Source organism: Struthio camelus, chromosome 2, assembly GCF_040807025.1.
Source record: "Struthio camelus isolate bStrCam1 chromosome 2, bStrCam1.hap1, whole genome shotgun sequence".
In the NCBI taxonomy this organism is placed as follows: domain Eukaryota; kingdom Metazoa; phylum Chordata; class Aves; order Struthioniformes; family Struthionidae; genus Struthio; species Struthio camelus.
In genome coordinates, this window is record NC_090943.1 from 158,632,967 (window position 1) to 158,653,229 (window position 20,263).

At 38.2% G+C, this 20,263-nt stretch overlaps 1 protein-coding gene across 6 annotated transcripts in view; it reads right to left on the reverse strand.

The window, feature by feature from the left end:
* The window catches only part of TAF2 (TATA-box binding protein associated factor 2), a 62,062-nt gene extending 43,065 nt beyond the window's left edge, over window positions 1-18,997 (reverse strand). For 4 of the 6 annotated variants that reach the window (XM_068933178.1, XM_009682898.2, XM_009682907.2 and 1 more), the window contains exons 1-10: window positions 18,627-18,997; window positions 17,004-17,058; window positions 16,052-16,212; window positions 8,091-8,209; window positions 6,566-6,707; window positions 5,941-6,172; window positions 4,471-4,655; window positions 3,772-3,885; window positions 2,082-2,181; window positions 373-458 (exon numbers count right to left, since the gene is read on the reverse strand). In XM_068933178.1, the coding sequence (XP_068789279.1) occupies window positions 373-458; window positions 2,082-2,181; window positions 3,772-3,885; window positions 4,471-4,655; window positions 5,941-6,172; window positions 6,566-6,707; window positions 8,091-8,209; window positions 16,052-16,212; window positions 17,004-17,058; window positions 18,627-18,679 (1,247 nt within the window). In that variant the 5' untranslated portion in view covers window positions 18,680-18,997. Of the gene's footprint in view, window positions 1-372; window positions 459-2,081; window positions 2,182-3,771; window positions 3,886-4,470; window positions 4,656-5,940; window positions 6,173-6,565; window positions 6,708-8,090; window positions 8,210-16,051; window positions 16,213-17,003; window positions 17,062-17,257; window positions 17,278-18,626 lie in introns of those variants that run through there. The other 2 variants (XM_009682916.2, XM_068933177.1) reach the window with 2 other exon arrangements.
* Between the last annotated feature and the right edge of the window lie 1,266 nt (window positions 18,998-20,263).

Genomic DNA, 20,263 nt, shown 5'->3' on the forward strand with positions numbered 1-20,263 from the left:
AAAAGAAAAATAGCAAAGAAAAAGAAAACTGATGATACCTTAAAAAGTCTAAAGATTATTAACCACTCTAGAAATAGCTCAAGTCAAAATTCTGGCTCCATCTTCTCTCTCATCTTCTTACTAATAAGTAGTTTCATAACACTATCAAAAACATTCATCATATTTAATTCCCTTCAAGGTTTAAAGTGAGAGAAAAATAAAACAACAGTGATACAGCATACTCAAGATGTACTTTATGAGACTGGTAATATATGCCTTGGGCAGTTGAAGTTCTTCAGCATCTGGCCTTGTGCCGCACAACACACCCAAGGCATATATTAATGGCCCCATAAAAACATACCCTGTAATGACTTGCGGCTTAAATAAACATACTTGTCTTTCTCTTTTCCTCCTCCGAATATTGGATGCAGTAAAACTCCACCAGTCTTCAGTTCATATGCCACTATTTGATCTAACTCCTAAAAAGTACAACATATGTAAGTAAGTATAATTTTGAAACGTAGAGGGATTATTTAAAGAACACAGGAAAGCTCCTGACCTCATTGTTCAAGTCATACCTCCTAATGAAATACGTTTACAAACACATACAGTGTTTTAAAATCAGGGATGCTCCTGAGCACAGCAAATAATAACAACACAGTAAAAATTAGCAGTTAAAATTCAACTCCAAGATAACTAAATATCACTGTTCACAGAATAAGTTGTTTCTGAGCAATAAAAACAAAGGTAGTGACCATTTCTTTGCAGTGGACAACAACAACACCGGGTGTGTTTGCACAGCAGACCGCAGCAGATAAACGTTCACCCTGACCCACGTCTAAGTCAGACAGAGGCCTGCTCTGAACTGGAACTTGTGTTTTTAACTGGTGCGGTGCTGTGCCCATATTAACAAGTGCACTTCAAGGCAGGGTGTTTGCATGCAGTCATTCTCATCCAACAGTCAATATGGCTGTTGGCTCAAATCAGGCCAGGTTGAGCACAGGCAGAATGAATTGGTGCCTATCTGCCCCCCAATGTCAGATAAGAAGTTTCCAGATGTTGACATATTTTGATATGCACTGACATATCAAATTACATGCTTTGATGTATTGATGCTACATTCAAAGTAGTAAGGATGTTCTCCGCAGAAATGAAGGCTGTGACAGCAGCATCTCTCAACCCTTTGTGAAAGCATTTAAGTAACTCTTAGGGAAAGGGTTTCCAGACAGGTCTTCATCCAGTTCAACCATTCTCTGCAGCACCTGCACCTTTAGCACAGACAGTATAGGACTGATGAGCTGAGTGTGCATTAGGCAGATAAGGGTATAGGGTCCCTGAGTGGATGAGGGATAGAAGTGAAGTCACGGGCTAAGATTTTACTTTTGGGAAGGGGGAGGGTAAGAGAATGTAACAAGAGGGACAGGAAGATGCATCTCTTTCTATAAATGAATGCCACTGGCAAAGGACAAAGATTCACTGCTGTTATCGCTAGTCAGTGACACAGTAAACACAGCGCAGAGCTGCTTCTTAGCATTACATTTGGAAAACTATGGTACAGGCAGAATATTCTATTCCAAAACAGATGTTTCTTAATGGAAATGAAAAAATAAATATTTAATGAAAATGTAAAAGTCTATTAACTTCCACAAAGGACATCAAAATCTTCAGGCCAAATAATTCCATCCAGTTCCCATTCCCATCTCCAAAACCATCCACAATACTTCTTGTTTCAAAAGGAGGTACAAGAAACCTTGAAGTAAGCAGGCAGAGAAATATCTGGGCACTGAAGAATGTCTCTCTTGGCTCACTAATGCTTTTACACATTTTTATGTAAAAACCCAGACAAAAAGAGGAGAAATAATTGCATAGGGAGACAGTGAAAATTATTATTCATAAGGCAGTCACAGAAACATATTTTGGTTAATATGTTCGGTATTTTTTCCTTGTAATACGTGAAATATATTTTAGCTAAGTTTTGTTTCTACTGAACATCTTTTTAGACTGCAGTGAAAAACTATACTATTTTCTGTTTTTATATTGTCCTCTTTGATGCAAAATGTCTGAAATACAAAGAAAAATGCTACTTTATTATGTTACATTACCTGTTTAATCCAGTGGCGATACTCATTAACACCAAAGGTTTTCTTCATCCAAAGGCCATAAATATAACCCGAGATTCCCTTTAGCACCCATTCATCTGACCTATAATACGCAAGAAGCATGAATTATAGCACTTCAGCAGGTATTTCGTAAGGGATGGTATTTTTGACCAGCTCAAAATAGCCACAAGTTTCAGCAGGTTATATAACTTCTCCAAGTCAACAGAAGTCTGATGAGCTGTGAACCAATTTATGTAACTTGGCACATAGATGGGACCCATGAAACTGAAGAGCCAGTGAAAACTGAACTTCTACCACAAAAGCCCACATTAAAATATAAAACCAAACTACTTCAGCTGAAACAGTAACAATACAACAGTGGAAATGGACACTAAAGTTAAAACAACTGTTAATCTGTATAGCCTTAATTACTTGATAGCCATTTCAGTGAAACAGAGAAGATCTGAACAGACAAAAAAGCTGTAGCACAAAACAATCTTCAAAGCAATTTAGAGAAAGAAGCCGAGAGCTTTCAAAGAGACCATCCTACTTCTGTATATGTCATAAAAACCAGGGACTAAAATATATTGAACAGAACAGCTATACCACACATGGAAGTTAATTCCTGCACGGCATCCATTTGTTTCACATGCACGTATATTTTTCTGATTCCTCCCTGCCCTTTTTTCTTCTCTCTTTAGCTCGCTGCTCACAATTTGGTGGACAATGGTATCTAAATGCCTGTTCTGAAAGCTGCGCTCCAAGACAGAAAAAAACTACAAGGTGAAAATGAGCTAGAATTCTAAGTGTCAGAGCGGCGAACACGGAGCACGTAGGTACAGAGTATGACGAAATGAATAAAAGAACACAACAAAAGGGAATCATTATGACGGAGACAGACTATTCACTGTGGAAGTGCACTAGCTATAGCCATCAAAGCAGTTTCAAGCAAAGATAAACTATATTAGTACAGATCTTGGTTTAAAAACACGTTCGTTTGGGTTTTTTAAGCCAAGGATACTCTGGGATGCTTGTCTTCATGGTATATGGTATACATAGTCATACTTCATGGTACGCTTGTACCACGAAACAAGCAATAGGCCCCCTGTAGCTGAAATATAAAGTGTATGCAAAAGGCTTTAAAATAAACACTGATCAAAACTGTGAGGAAAAAGATGCCGGAGATATTGTGAGGGAAGGAGTTACAGGGAACTTACCACCCAAACCCATTTGCCTATTTGCTACCAATTTCTCCACTCCATTTCTTCTGAACTTCTCCTTAATTTATTAGTCCTGCCATTCAATAAGTATTTCCTATGCAGGTTGCACTCCTTTATCCAAACTATCTGATAGAAATTATCTGATGACAGGAAAGAGTCTCCTCTCTTTCTCGTTTCCAGATGTCAAAGCCTACTACAGCATGCAGCAGCAATGATTTCAGAGACAAGTCTTCTTATCTCTGTGAACTGATAAGTTCACAGTCTTTGGAACCTTTATATCTCCTTTCCTCTTTCAAGCAGGAAAGCATTCTCCTCAATTTTCATCTACTGTGCTGATTTTATTTTTCAGCTTTGTAAAAAAATTTCTTCTACAGTTATTGCTTCACTTATTCCCCAGGCAAAATGCAACATGCAAATTAAAGTTCGTTTCCTTTTTCTAGTTTTTCTAGACAGTACAACAGTAACATACTTACCAAGACATTCTGGATATAAAACATCCAAAGAACTGCTGGGCCAAGGCCTGTGCTAAACACCTCCTTGTCAGGGGAGTTTCATCTATAATCATTGCGCTATGTAGGAGATTTGTGCTAGACCCCATAAAAAGAAAACAACATAATATGAGCACCATCCCCCCAAAAATGAAACAGAGACCTTGTTTTAAAAAGCAGGAGAAATAAAATAAATCGTTTAACTGATTTGCCAGAGAGAGATTAACATCTTTTTTGATAGTCTTACTACAGGCAGATCTCCTGCCATTATCAAAAATATACAATTCTTTGTATAAAGCCAAAGCAGTTGTTTTAACCAGTGAAACTGTTTGGGATTCATGATACCTTCCCCGAGCTGAAGAAAAACAAAACATACTCAAACTTCTGCACTTAAGCTGATCTTAAATATTTCATGCATGGCATCTCTAATTCAGAAAGAAAACTTCTGGCAATTTTTTATTAAAGATACAAATCCAACACCTTTGTAACAGATAAAATTCGATATGGTAGTTTGTTTTTTTTTTTTTAAAGCCTATATTGCCAACAAAAGCCACTTTTTTCAAATTAGAAAGCCTAAAACTTAGGCTACAAAAGTAATATGAGCTTCAGGTATATCTCAATAGTCTTGGATCTAGTGTTTCTAAGCCCAAATTTTTAGAAGGTATAATTTTCTCAAATACTAACCTAAAAATACTCATGGATGCATAAGCAGCTACTTCAACATATGCTTCATCTATGAAAACAGTCTTGAAACAGGAGTACGGATAGCGACAGGTAAGAATCTCCTCATAAAATTCAAATACTTCATGAAGGTATGACGTGGTATGTTTGAGCAATGGGAGAAGTTGGGGTAAGCAAAAGTGAGTCACCTACAAACAAAGCAAAAACTTGGTACAAGACTGATGAAAATATTTAAATCCATAAATATCAAGTTTATTACATAACAACATAGGAAAAAAAAAAAACAAATAGTGCTGCCACAGAAATTTAACAGAAAACAGCGTTTTAAAGCTGTGATAACAATTACCATGGAAGAAAAGCGCAGCAGGATGCCAATCTCAATTGTGAGAGCAGCAATAGGAAAATAATTTTTTTAGCAGACAATGCACAATGACGACGTCTACCTGCTGATGTTTACCATTTAAAAACACATGACATTTTACTTTGATTTTGTAATCCATTGTCTATTTAGGGTACTATTTTTCTCTTAGGCAATAATGAATTAGATAAGCACAAATCAGTCCATCAGTGCTACTGTTCAGAAGAGGATTTGATATAGCCACCTCTGATATTACTGTTTTCCTTACAGAGCAATGATGTAGCCAACGACAGGTCAGAATGACCCAGACGTACCTCCGCTTACTTCAGCAGTGACATAGGCACCATGTTTCAAACGGTAGCTTTACATCCTCAAGCCTTTAAAACTCTGTAGTAATTTATGAGTTCGGGTTTTTTAGATCTCACCAATGGATATTTTTTAATGATTATTATTTTTCACAAGAGAGTTATTTCCCACCAATAAGAGGTAACAGAACACCATCACTGACAACTAAAATCTGCTGTTTGTCCTTGCATCAGACAAAGCACAGCATCAGCATTTCCCAGTATTTTCCTATCGTGCTTTCAAAAGGAGAATATACAGGCCAGTCTTCATGATGAACAGCTAATTTAATGTGCCTGTATAGTCTATCCTTACCCAACTTAAAAATATAGACAAAAATATAAATTGGTAAATTTCACAATGGGCTAAGGCAACAATCTGTTAAGAATGAAAATGCTATGCCCAACTTAGCCGGAAGACTACTGAACTGTGCAGCAATGATTTTTAACTACCTCAAGCAATGGGATGGCTTTAGAGCTACTTTGAGAAACACATTACCAGCTCATAATAACTTAGCCTCACAAATTCAGGCATAAGCAGTTATTGCTCGTTTAAAGGATTTACAATTACTGCTCATTCAAAGGCTTTACTTGCAGATAAAGAACTTTAAATAGAGATGTTACTGGACAAGTTTTATCATAACTGTACTAAGAAAGGCCATATCCAGACACATCTATTTTTGATCAGTATATACTGGACCTCACTATAGGTAGCAACATAAAAACAGTTACAAGCTCTTTACAAGAAAAGGAGAGCGCTATGAAAATTATTACCTCATGCATGTATGGATCAACAAGGATTTCAAAAGGTCCTATGGCCAGGGAGATATTAGAAGCTGCAGTTGGAATAGTTAGCATGTAATGAAAAGTCTTCTTTCTCATATCGTGGGTATATACAGTTTCCACCAAATCTCCATTTGAAACAGCCACCATTGCAGCATCTACAGTATACTCAAGTTTCCAGGTACACAACTCGGAATACGAATCGACACAAGGAAACCAAAATCTAGGAAAGTTAAAATTGGGGGCAAAATGGTTAATAATTATGTTTCTCTTTTTCACAGATGATTTTTCTCTCAAATTCCAAACTACATTCTTAAATACTTTGAATGTTAACATTCTGACTCCTACTATACACCAGTCTCTCACAGCCTTCCAGCACTCCCAAGTTTCTTTGCCACTATCTCCTGCTGAGCCATAAAGACTAGAAATCCTAATTGTTTCATTAGGTGCTACTCCATGCTACTGGTGAGCTCCTTTAAAGCATAAATTAGGTGTAGGAATTCTCAGCCTTAGAAGAAATTACATGAGAATTCAGAGAAATTACTTGTATTTCCTACACTCGGAGATTAAATAAGAAATATTTACACTGATTAACTTGCACAGACGATTTTCTTACCTCGTAGAATTTTGATAACCACATGAAAAGACATGAGCCCCTCTTTCTGCCATGCTGCCCTCCATGTTGGGTACCACAAAATGAAGGCCTCCTTTTGGCTGGTCCAGAGAAAAATTTATATGCACTTTTAGGACTTTTAACTCTGCAGTGGCAAGACAGAAATTACAGTAAATATGTAACTTACGCAAAACTTATTTCAGAGGAGTCATTCAATTCTGGACTCTTGATCCACCAAGCGTATACATTCCCTTCATTCTCGTGGACCTCCATCTTAACTTACAAAGAACAGCTGAACTTACAGAACTGAGACCTCTTAAGCTTAAATTAACGGATATGAATTTATAAGACTTTTTTGTAGCGTGCTGAAATAATTCTCTACAAAGGGAGATCATTGTTAAACTCAACAACTGCATAAAGATTCTTTACTATTGGAGAGTTGGAAGATGAAATGTAACCCCAGTTGCAGTTTTTTAATCAAATAAAAAAAAAATGCAGATAACATGAACATTCTTAAAAGACACTTCATTGTCATTTGCAGTTTCTTAAAACCTCTTATTTTAGCTAAAGCCTTTCCTGTAACTGAAGTGTCTTTGCTTCGGTTTAGTTTCACAGAAATCTCACCTAGGAATAGACTGGCAAGAAAAGAAATTCAAACGTATCGTGAAATTTAGCCAAAAAGTCTTACCATATTTTGGCATTCAAACTTTGGAAAGAAAAACTGTACTTGCTTGAATACTATTCCTTCTACCGATGAAAGTAAGACAACAGGAACTTAAACAAAAATTAAAAGAAAGTAGCAAAAAAAATTATCTTTCCCATTAAGGTGTATCTGACAACACTGCAGGAGCCAGTTTCATGATACAGTTTTTTCTTCTCCCTCTTACCACAGATCTCACAAAATCAAAAGGGGAAACTGATAAAATCATGTAAGACAACCAATATAAGAAACTAACAAAATCAGATAAGAAAATAATCAACAATGGAGAGCAATTTATTAAAACAGTTATTTGTTCCAGGACTTAATATTCCAGTTTATAAAGTAGCCTACTTTTCACTAGCAACACAATTTTAAAGTGAATTTTTCCTCCTTCAAATAATATTTCTTTTTAAACAACACGTAAATAGACATATCTCTGCCAATTCTTTCCTTTATCAGTTCATGTCTATGGCAAGTAGCTTCAAGCAGCTATAATTTAGTGCCTAACATATCCCACTATACCCACATCCTCAGGTATACTTTTGGGATCCTGACCACCAAACAGTTTGTTTTCAAAGAGTGCTGAAAGACCTTTTCTGCAGCCTCCTCTCCATAATACCAAGAAGCGTGAAGGTATTTTTCAGACTTTAGTTAGAAAGATATGCATGAGGAAAAAGGAAATAGTAACCACCATTTCAGTTATGTTTATAAAATAATGTGATGCTATTCATATTATTTATTTAAAATTATTATCTTCCTATGCAAACTCCCAACTAACAACTATGCAGCACCTTAAATTAAGCTTTCAGTACGGTCTCTTTACTTTACCATCAACATGTTTCCACAACTCCGAGGGAACCTTAATGCAGAGCTCTCCATTTCCAGCATCTGGGTCCACAGCACTGACTGCGGCAGCGTAGGCATTGGAAAAATAGTTGAGATTCCTCCTGTCAGAAATACCCATTTAATTCTTAAAGTATATGCTGAACTACAAAAAGCAACTTTTAAAGTTATATGCTTTCTATACCAAATTTCAGGATCAATGTTCAACCAAGCGAGGAGATATTTCCCTCTCCTTGCTTGATGGATAGGAATAGTTTTATTTTATGCTCTTTTACATAAAATATAAAATATTAGATGCTAGAGTTTTGGCTTTGATCCTCTACCCCCCCCCCATAAATACTTTATTTTTTTGTACCTAGAAACAAACTAAAAAATGGTACTATCATTTCTACGCATTTCTTTTATTTAGGATGCATAAACAGATTCTTGTAATCAGGTTTGAGGTGTTCAAGTTACAAAACAGAAGCTGTTACTGACTACACATTTCACTACAAAGTAAAGCCATTGCTTCAGTTATGATTTGTTCTTAACTTCTTTTAGTGAAAGGAACAGGAACATGGATGTGTCAGCAGTTACAGCAGTTATCTGCAGGATAATAACTTCTTAACATTCAATCTAAAGAGCTCTTCTGATTGCATTTGGATACTGGAGGACTGACCAGTCAAGTCCGAAAATATCCTTGCCTTTGCATCTTTATAGCTTTTACACTATTTCAAAAGGATTTTTAAACTTTCTAAAACAAAGACACAATATTTTTCTCAATTCTAATCCTCTACCACACGTAGTTCTTCAAAAGCCTGCACAACTCTGCCCCTGAGGAGAAAATGTTTTGAATCACTCATCACCTTTTTCTCCAGAACTATATAGAGCATTCAACTATGTCACTGGTGAATCCAACCACTGTGGAGGCACAGCTGCAATCAAGCATAAAGCCATCTGCAGCATATTGCACCACCATGAAGTATGCTCCCTTTTAGCTGCAGACTCCTTTCCTCCTCAGAGGGCCATGGAACCAGAAGTCCACCCAGAGCAGACATGATCTCATTTCAGAATTTTACTTTCTTTCTTCTAACCATTCACTATTTACCACCTACAGAGAAAAAAGCATTCAGCTCAAATTACAGTGCCTTACTTGAAAGGATGAAGGGTAATTAACCATGCCAGCATCATCCTAAAAGTCTAGGTATGTCAAACAAAATGCTTATATTCCTAGCCCTTCCCATCTGGGACTTAACTAAAACACTGAAATATATTGAAAACATTTTCATGCACTTCTTGATCTTTGGCAATAATAGTGTGCACATTCCCTGGCACCTCTACCAAGACTGGGAATGTCAGGAGCAGTAAACCTGTCTACTTTGCCTGGAAGCTTCTGAAAATGGAACATTAATAGTAGACTGGAGCATATGAGTATAGAAAGTCCAAAATCCCAGGTTTTAATACAGGACCACTTTATCCTTTTTCATAGCTGAAGCGCACCTAAAGACAAGGTATGATATCAAAAAGTTTTAAAAGTACGTTGTCCTGCAGAGAATGAGTTTGTGAACACTACATTGAAGAAAGTTAGTGAACAATTCCAGGACAATTCAAATCAACCTAAATTGGAGCTGTTGTACCATCTCCTAGTCTCAGCCACATATTCCCTCGTTAAGGAGACTACTGTTCATCTGAACCTACAGTGATGCCGCTGAAAGCTGTAAATGGAAGAAGAAAGTCTTTTTTTGGTAGATGTGGGTTTCAGGTGGTTTAGCTCCCTAATCTGAGGGGGGTCACTCAGGGGTCAGACAAGTGCTAGTATGGATGCAAGGGATTACAACCACCCGAACTGATGTTGCTTTAAACTGTCTTGAAACAGCATACTAGGAAGGCAAACAAGTACCATTTGAAAAAAAGTCTTAAAAAATGATTTTTTTTCCAAATGCTATTTGCCATGAAAATGCATGGCATGAAACTTCTGCATGACTGAAAACTATCTCAGTAATCAAAGAAACCGTCAACAGAAAATAGTAAGACTTCTATTTTGGCTCTGAAGTCTCATCAAAGTTTTTCATTTTAATATAAACTTGACCTGGGGATTCACAATTACTGATAGGAGATCCCTTTCCAATATACTAGTAAGAATTTGTTCAAGTTTGAGAATCACAGTGAGCTAGTGGTTACATTTTAAATATCAACAGCACACAGACAGGAAAAGGTTATGATTTTATAGCAAGAACAGTAGACTCTGCAGGACTTAACGTTTTATGGGAAACAGTCTATTCTGATACTCGGTTTACTGTGAAGTGGTCCAATTCAAATTGGTGATTCAGTAATAAAAAGACTACATTAGAGGCTTAGTACCAGACAGTTATCTTTTTGCAGGTTGAACTATTCTCAATAAACTGGATACGGTTGTTTTAACAAAAACATAGCACAAGCCAAAAGTTACAGCTCAGGAAATAAAGCCAATTTTTTCTGATACTAAGTGTAGATGAACAATGAAAGAGTAACATACATTCTTTTCTTTCCCCTAGCAGAGATGCATTTTGTTATCAGAACTCACTCAAAACCACTGATCACTACAGCCCAGGCGAGTGCTGTTGACTGACTGGAAGTATGTTTGATCCCGCAGGTACCGTTTTTTTTTTTTTTTTTTTTTTAAAAAAAAAAGATACCTTGTGCTTTACAAATATCTCCACGTCAAATTTCTATAGCATCTCTCAATGCTAACTGCAGCACTGCTACTTAACTAGCACATAGCCCAAATACAGTCTATACAACTTTTTTTTCCCATCAACTTGACAAAATAGTTCCTTGATCCACATGTAGTAGGAAGCTAAGTAGAAGAGCAAATGCAATGAATTACAATCTGCGCTTGTTTGTGGAGTCTAACTGAATATATTAATAAACCAAAGGTTTGAGTCTTTGGCACACTGAAATAAATCTCATTTTCTTTCTTGCCAGAGGATAAGGGTTTTGCCTCCTTTTTTTTTTTCCCCAGGGAGTTCTCTACACCTTTTGTTTGTTACTAAGGTTTTTTTTTTTTTAAAAAACAGCATGTCATGAATTTACAATTGCATAAACACCCTAACAGTGGAAACGAGGGTTATTTACGGCAGCAAAATAACGCACAGCTCAGCCTAGCAGTAACTTTCCTATTTTCTTTCTCTGGTCTGCACAGGCTAAAGGATTGATCACCAAACACCTCAGAAGAAAGAACACTGCAAGGTACACCCTAGCACATCAATCTCTTCCACAGCTTACTGCTACTCATAACTACAGCAGCAGTCAAGTTGGCGGATATCAAAACGTCTTTTTCAATATTTTAAAATTACAGATTTCAAATTAAAATGACAACAACAACAGAGCTGAACCAGTGAACGAACAGGTTTATACTGCCAAGTTAAAATTACACTGAAGAGAGGATGCATAGGAAAGTATTTGTACGTGTTAGCCAACTTTACAAAAACGCATCTTTCTTTACAGAGAAGTAAAAATAAACTTGGCAACCAGACACCACAGTTATCACAAAAACATAAAAACAGCATTCAAAATACACAATATGAAGTAAATATCCAGGCAACAGCAGAACAAGCATGAACTTCACCTATCAAAGATCAAAACAGAAATCCTTCTTGAAGCTATGTCTCCTTCAACACCACTGAGTTACAACTCCAAACTTTTGCTGTGGCTATTTAACAATTTCTAATCTTAACGAAAAACCTAATCAGGATTAAGAGAACAAAGAGATCTTCTTTGCCCATTTTAACTCGAAAAGGGGCTGGAATATACATCCTTATCTCAATAATCTTAACATGAACTGTGTAATCCAGAAAAAAAAAGTCCTACTCTCCTTACATTGACAGATTCGAGAAAGCAACCTTTTGCAAGGAGTTTCGAAAGGGGAGAAGAGATGGAGGAAAGTGGCTGCAACACTCTACGACAACAGCTCCAAAGCAAGACCCAAACAGACATGCTCCAACACTGTTTCCAGGTTGGAAGCAGTCTTTGCCAGATTTCAAACCCTTCCTTAAAAGCATGAGCTAAGTGGGATTCTCCGCCACCTTGTGTACAAATGGTAAAACTCTATGAATTGTTTTATACTTTACAGCATCGTTCAACTGCTTGAACAGTCAAGCAGGAAGCAACTGTGTTATGTAAGTTCATCCGTCTATACAGATACCAAAAAGCTATGTCATCTTGACCAAAAAAACACACACACACACACACACGAGGAAACTACAAGAGAGGAGACCAAAATATTTTTAGATGATGTTTTAACAGTTCTTTCAGGTGTTACCTGAAATTACTGTTTGGGACTACCAGACAAACTGGCAATTACATCAGAGCTGAAAATATATTTCATGTACTAATGAAAGATTTCTAACATTTTCTAGAAAATTCATTAATTTTTAATAATTTTTCTAGAGTTTTTTCAATGATTCAATAGAAGTGACAACATATAAGATAATTAAAGTATTATTAAAGTTTATTCCACCTTCTGCAACACCAACAATGTGAAAGGACAGAGACCACACGTCAATGATGCTGCATTAAGAGACGATAAAATGCACAAGTATCACTTGACCTGAAAACACACTGAAGGTGACATTCAGAACATAGAACTGATCTGACAAAATTATCACCGAGGAAGCAGTAAAAACTTCATCATGGTGAGACAGAAACTATTTCTGTTGGCTTTGCTTAAATTTCCTAGATAAAGCTTTCTTTAGTCTTGATTTTCCCTATCCTCCTTTAACTTTCTTAAGTTTGCGTGGACGCCAGAATTTTTACAACATAAACAAGGTACGTTTAACCACTTCACCTCACTCTTTTCTCACGTGGTGGTGACGACCTTCCTGTTTTTCAGGATGATATTTCTGGCCCTCAAGACAAAAGACGTAACAAAGACTGGCTCCCAAACTCCCCCTACTCCCGACCTCACTTGTTTAAAGTTCCTCATACCTCATCTTTTAAAGTTTTGTAACAAAATGCTCAGTTTAACGTTGTTCATGTCCGGGAAAGGCTATTTATAAAGCACAGCTACTGAAAATACAGTTTTATCCTACATTTACGGGCCTTAAACAGCAACCAGAATCATTTATATTCTAAACTTCTTTCTTCCTAGAGGAGTCTACAATTATAGCAGGGAACATACCCTCACACAGATGCTATAGCAAGTCTTCCCAGAGAAATAATTACAACGGCTTTAGATACAGATTCTTCCATTTTCAGTGCAATTTTGCTACTAACTAAGGGAGCAAGAGAACCTTAAAACATACTATCTTTGACAATAAGAGAGAGTCCATTAAACATTAATAATTTTTCTACAAATTCTATGCATTCTTTTAGAAATTAACACTAACAACATCAAAAACAGTATCAACAGCAAAAGGGTATTTGTATATGGAATTCATTTTTTGTTTGCTACCTACCACAGGAAAGTGTAAAATTATAGAACAATTAAATAAAAAAATAGGCTGCCAGGAATCATCTCAATTTCACATTTACTAGTTCAACAGGCTACCAAAGAAAGCAGTGCAAGAATTAACTGTCCTTGTAACATTAGAAAGAAATCGGACAACTAATCGGTGGCCTGTTCAAAATAGTTACATGCCTCGTCCAGCTGCAAGGGTATGAAAGACATCATCATGGCAAACATGCCATGACAAAGGAGAATTCTGCGAGAGAGACAGCCAGTAGAGCACAGACTGACTTGTAAGCATTTCCCTGTAAAGAAGGACAGAGGCAACCCACTGATGAGCTTCATTTGGAAGTACCAATTTTAGAGTTTTTAGATATCTAGAATTTCTGCTTGAAATTCTGTCACAAGAGCACAGACACTGTATTTAATCAAAATTGCCATCTGACTCAGTATTAATTATGGCCAGGTATTTCAATGGAAAAAACCAAGTACCTCCCGTGACACTTTGGAGAGCATTTAAGTCTTTGACTTCTGATATAAAGGAAAAAACGCATGCTAGTTTTTTTGTGAAGAATATTTGGTGACCTCTGTCTTTCAAAGCTGTGAATAAAACAAGAGTTATGAAATACAAGGACTTTTTAATAAAGTTCTAATAGAAATGCGAAAACCTGCAGCAGTAAATTCCATAGGCTGCTCTCACCCTGTATGAAACAGTATTTCACTTTGCGTTCGTTGTCCTCAAATTTCATTCATTGCTCTTGAACAGGATAAGAAAAATAAAGGATGGTGCTCCACTACATCACTAGGATGTTAAATGAAGAAACTGACTTTATCCACAAAATGATATAGCTTCACAGCATTATCTCTGATACCTCTTCTGACCCCTTTCTAAATATAATGGAGTCCTCTATCCACTCATTTAAAACACTGCTTCTTCCTCATAGCTTTATTACATGACTTCAAAGTGTCTCGCATGTTTGAAGCTCAGCACTGTGTTCTAAACTACAACAATTTCCAGTTTTGAATGCCCCGAATTAGGTAACTCATTGTCATAGATGGAAAACACCTTATCTTCCTGGGAAGTCAGGTAAAGTTGAACTTGCTCTACGGCACTAAAAGCTAGAACATTCTTTTTTAATGCACCTTATTTTAGGCATTCACAATTCATAATGCTGGTCAACAAGCTAACCAAGTTAAATTTAATTTAAATGTATCCAATTACTCAATATACTTAAACAGAACCACAGTGGCTTACTGATTTTCATTAGAAAGATTTATTAGCTTGCTTTTTCTTTTTTCTCATAAGCACTAATAAAACAGGAGGCTAAGAACTTTAATAGCTGCAAAGAAACCAGATGATTAAAGTCAAAGGCCGAGAATCTCAAATTGGTGCAGCGGAAGTTTAGGAGGGCTGTATTTTCTAAGCTAAGTATTACTTTTTGGCAAACACAATACATCACAAACAGAGGTAGTGTTATCTAAGAGTAGAACTTGAAAACTTTTAAGTTAATCACAGGGATTTCACCACTGAAGCAGATAACTGAGCACTTTTTATCCTTCTAGCTAACAAATCTCTCAGAGCAATCACTTTCCAAGGGGACACAACAAATACCAGAAGGACAGTAATAAGCATCTTAGTTTATTAGTCCAATGGTTTAGCTGTCAAAGTCACAGCCTTAATCCTATTACTTATTTTGAAGTAATAAGCAAATTACACGTATGATTCTCTGAACATATTTAATAAAAATCAGAAAAAAAATGCTTACACAATCTTGTTAGGAAATAGGGCCAAATTTTCCCAAGAATTTCAATGGAGCTTGAAAATTCCTCTGTTTAAAGATCAGAAGGACCAAAAACTACCTCCCCTGGCATCATAAATCATAAAAATCACTTTGTAGGACAAACCTATTGGAACATAATGGTCTTGATCTACACAAACTTATACTGATTTTGGCAAATTGGAGTTAAAAAAAGAAAAAAAAAATCCAACAAACATTCAAAACCAAAGGGCAATCCTCTTCTGTGCAACTTTCACATGAATGTAGTTATATCACTCTAAAATGATCTGTACAAGAACATAAACAAATGCTATTGCCACAATAATTCATTTAAAGAAAATTTGGTTGCAGGAGTGTAAAACTGTGTGTGTATAAATCTTAACTCACCCATTAAGTCTAACACACACAAAACGTTTTAGCCAAAGATACTCTCTTACCATGGGAAAAACATATGAGAAGGACAACGGCCTAAAGCACTGACAGCACAACTGGTATTCACTATTTTTTTCCTCCATCAAGTACTTTTTAAAAAACTTCTAATATGTTTGCAAAACAATACACAGAAATCTTAGTTAAAAAAAAGAAGAATAAAAGAATAAATACTATACCCTGAAATAAATCACCACACCTAATGTTAACGGATTCTGACTGACAATGACATTACCATAAGGAAATCATCCGGTAAAACTTGCCAGTAAAATAAAATAAGTCACGGTTAAAGCAAAAGACGACACTACATCCGCAGTTTTAAACATATCACTTACTGCTTTGACTCATGGTGACAAACCTCCAGCGTTGGATCATTATAGATGAAAGCTGCTTCTAAATCATTGACTCTTACTCTGTAAATCCGGCACTGTTTACTGTTCAATTTGATTCTATTCAGGTTTGCAACCGTGGGAAATATTGTTAATTCCACATAACCCTATGAAAACACAAATCAACACCTTCTGTTAAAATCTTTATCGATTCACAGAGAAGTAAAGAAATACAATATAAAGTATCAGTTCTTATTAGTGCATCTTCAAAGGAAAAATCATAGGGAAAATTAATGCAAATGTCAATGTTGCACTCAAAAAGGGAATTGTGTTTCCCTTCTGTGCGCCTAAAATAAATTTACCAGGTGAATTCCCCTAGCTACGAAATTTAAAAAACAACTTCAAGATAACCAAGTGAAAAAATGAATCTTCTGGAAATGATGTGCCTCTACTGACTAGATTTCAAGTTACCAGCATATTTTCCTATCACCGTGTTTCAGGTTCCAGCATTTGAGCTTGAAACAATGATCTTTAAACTCTAAGCAGAATCCATTTTGGTAGATACTTAAATTCACAAAGAGCTCCAACGAGTTCCAGCCTGAAAGCAGTGAAGTTTCTTCAAAGTCCAAGTGAACTCAGTTGAAGCTACAAAACTCTATAACCCTATATCTAATGTCAACTGACAGTGAACTGCAAATTGCTTTGCAATACTAAAAATGCAATGACCTCCTAAGAAAAGTTCTCCTTGCAGAGGTTAAAGTGTTCATTATTACAAGATGTCTTATCTGATACATGTTTCAAGAAATGACAGACTTATGAGAGGCAGCTGACTAGAAAGCAAATAAAGTAAAGAAGCTGAAGAACCTAATCAGCTTGTGTGTAACTGCTTCCTATGAAACATTAAGAAAATTCATACTTTTTATTTCCACTTTCATATTTTATTTTAAAAAGTACTTACTACAACAGACTTTCTCTGAAAATTTATGTTGTTGATACAAACTACCTGGTGAGTCGTGCTGGAAAAAAAAAAAAAAAGGAATTTAAAATAAGTGGGGATGTGGACAAATATCAACATTTTAAATGACATTTTAACTCAGTTGAAAAAAAAAAAAAAGAAATCATACAGTACGTATATAGAGAGAGATAGTGTGTATAAACATAGTAACATAGATAGTATATAGAAGGTAATATTGCAAAAGATATACTGCATACAGCATATACTTATCATAGGGAGAATTCAGAAAGATCCAAGTCTCTTACATAAGTGGTCCAAACCAAATCATGAAAAGAAGTTACACAAAGTTAGAAAAGTTCCAGTAAATTCAAAGTATCACATCAGTGTGAATATTACTGATAATACAAGAGGATAACAACACAGTTTTTGAACATCATCAAAGAATATGTAAAAACATAACATTACTAATTGTATAAAATCAAGGTCTAACACTTTAAAACACGCAATATTAGAAATGGCATTCAGTTGTAGTATTTGCAACCAGAGATTATGCAGAACATTCACCCGGTAAGTTGACTCTCACACATAGTTTACAGAAGCAGGTACTATACATGAAAAAAGATATACTACAGCATGTTTTTACAATTAATATGTCATAGGAATTTATTTGTTTAAATAATGGTGATATATATATTAACCAAGGTGGGTATTTTAAACAAGTTGGATGCATGCTCAATTTTTGAATCATGTATCTGAACACTTGGTAAATAAAACTCTGTATGAATGGGAGATAAAATAATAATTCCAGCTTTTTAAAAAAGTTATTTAAAGTTATATCTTTCTGTAGTGTGTTGCATCTTCATCAGAATTTAGAGTACTGCCAGTCCTAACTCAAGTTCCAACCTCACAAGTACTCAAATTTTACGCCACGTCACAGATTATGTGCACGCACTAGTACACTTGTGCATTAACAAATGACTTTGCTTCATTTCAGTAAGTGCCACAGAAATCTCTACAACAAAATGATGGCATCTAGTTTCCAATGAGGGATTCAAATGTTATCTACGTATTAAAATGCATATGCTAATAGGAGTAATTCTATTTAAAATACATCTGTGTTAACAGATTTACAGAAAAATCAAAGAGGAACAAACACAGAGAAATCCGCTGCAATTAACAACCAACTGCATTACAGCTTGGTTACAATCAAAACAACGAATGTGTAAAAATGCTGATTTACTCAGTAAAGCTGCTTGCCACAGATGTTCAAGGTGCTCTGAACTCCTTTTTATTTGTAAAAAATCTGTTATGTCAAACGACCAGAGCGTGAACTCCTAGCCAATGCTAAGAATGAAACATGATAGTATGATCTGTAGTGCCGATATTGTTTGGAAATTTAAATGCATAATGCAATTTTTTTTTTTAAAAAAAGAAGAAGAGGCTGCATGGTTGACATAGTTCACTGGCCATGAGATTACACGATACAGTATCTACAACATATATATTGCTATACTGCAAACTATAGTTCCAGCCTTCTATCAGTGGATAATTACTGATCAGCCTGCGGTCTGTTTCGAATGCACATTGGTCTCAAGTACAACAATTTTGAAAAAAATGGATACTTATAATTTATATGGTCTTGGGCTCTCAAATCCCTTGTCTCCTTTCTTCCTATTCATCCTGAACAGCAGCACTAAGCACACACTGCTGACCGTCAGACAGGCATCAACATCGTCCTCACTTGATGGGTCCTTAGCTTTTTCCCTGTGTCACGCCGTATCTGATCACGCATCGCCCCAGTGGGTCTGTGACTCCCAACCGTCAGGCATCTTCAGCTCGAATAAGCACCATAATTATAACACGAACAACATCCAGGCTTTCCGCATAACCTTTCGTGAGCGTACCACACAACCCCTCTCTCCACCGGGGGGGGGGGGGGGAACGGTACCAGTCCAGAGACGCCGCTGGCTTCTTCCCCGGAGAAGCTACGGACACCAAACGGCTCAAGAGGCAGCGCCTTGGGCGGGCGGGCGGGCAGGCCCGGCCGAGGGGTCCCCGCTCCAGGGAGAGCCGGCGGGGCAGGCGGGAGCGGGAGCCGCCCGCGGCCCGGCCTTATGGCCGCTGCGGAGGCTGCGGAGGCTGCGGGCGGCGGCAGCGGCTCGTCCTGGTGCGGGGCTGCGGGCGGGCGCCGGCCGGCATGGAGGGCGCCGGCCGGCGGGCGGGCGAGGGCGGCCCCGCGGGCGCGGCTCGGTCTCTACAGGCCGAGCGAGGCTCCGCGCTCCGCACCGCGCCCGCCGGGCCCCGCGCCGCCAACGCTCCCCGCCGCAGCAGCGGCCGCCATTTTGTTAGCAACCTTTCACCTCCCTCCCCCGCCGGTTGAAAGGTCACATCCAGCTTCAAGGCGGCTTTCTTTTCTGAAGGCAGACAGTCTTCCTCCGCCGGGTTTGAGCTGTCGGAAGCCGTCGTGCGTGTAAAAAAATTAAAATAATAAAAAGGGAAAAATAAACTCAGAGGAGGCTATAGGGTCGAAGGGGGGAGGGGAGGCCTTTGCGCATGCGCGCGGCGGCCCCAGGGCGGGCGGCGGCGCGCCGAGGCGCGGGACGCGGGGTTCGCGCACGCGCAGATCGCCTCCGCCCGCCGTGTCATGGCGGCGCGGAGAGGAGGCGGCAGCGAGGCCTCCCTGCCGTCGCGGGAGCTTCGCCCCCCGGCTGGAGGCGCTGCCTGGGCTGGCAGGGAGCCCTTGTCCCAGCACGGCTGTTCGCCCGGCCGAGGCGCTGCCGCTGGCCGCGGGAGGAAGGGCGCAGCCGGCAACCCAGGCGCCGCGGGGCCTGGCCTGTGCCGTGGCGCTGCCGGGATGGCGGCGCCGCCGCCTGCCTCGTCCAGCAGGCCGGCGGAGCGGCAAGGAGAGGCCCGGTCCTCCTGGGCAAACTCCCTCCACAATACTGCAACATCCTGACTTGCTTATTTTCTCCACCGTGTCCTAGCCACGAAGGTTTCCATTTACCACACGGGCATCAGGGGTGGAAAGCCCGTTCTCTCCGGGGCACAACACAGCCCCTTGTTTGCCAGCAGTCCTATCTGTGCCGTAGGGCTGAGATCCATAAAATGAATTTTGGTTCCAACTTACATTCTTAAACTTACTGCAGCTGCAACGCTGTCTGTCATACATTTTGCCGGAGGATCCCCTTTTATGGAGGCCATAACTGGGCACACCCCAACTCCGTGCTGCAGCTTGTAACACGCTTACAGCAGACTACCAAGGC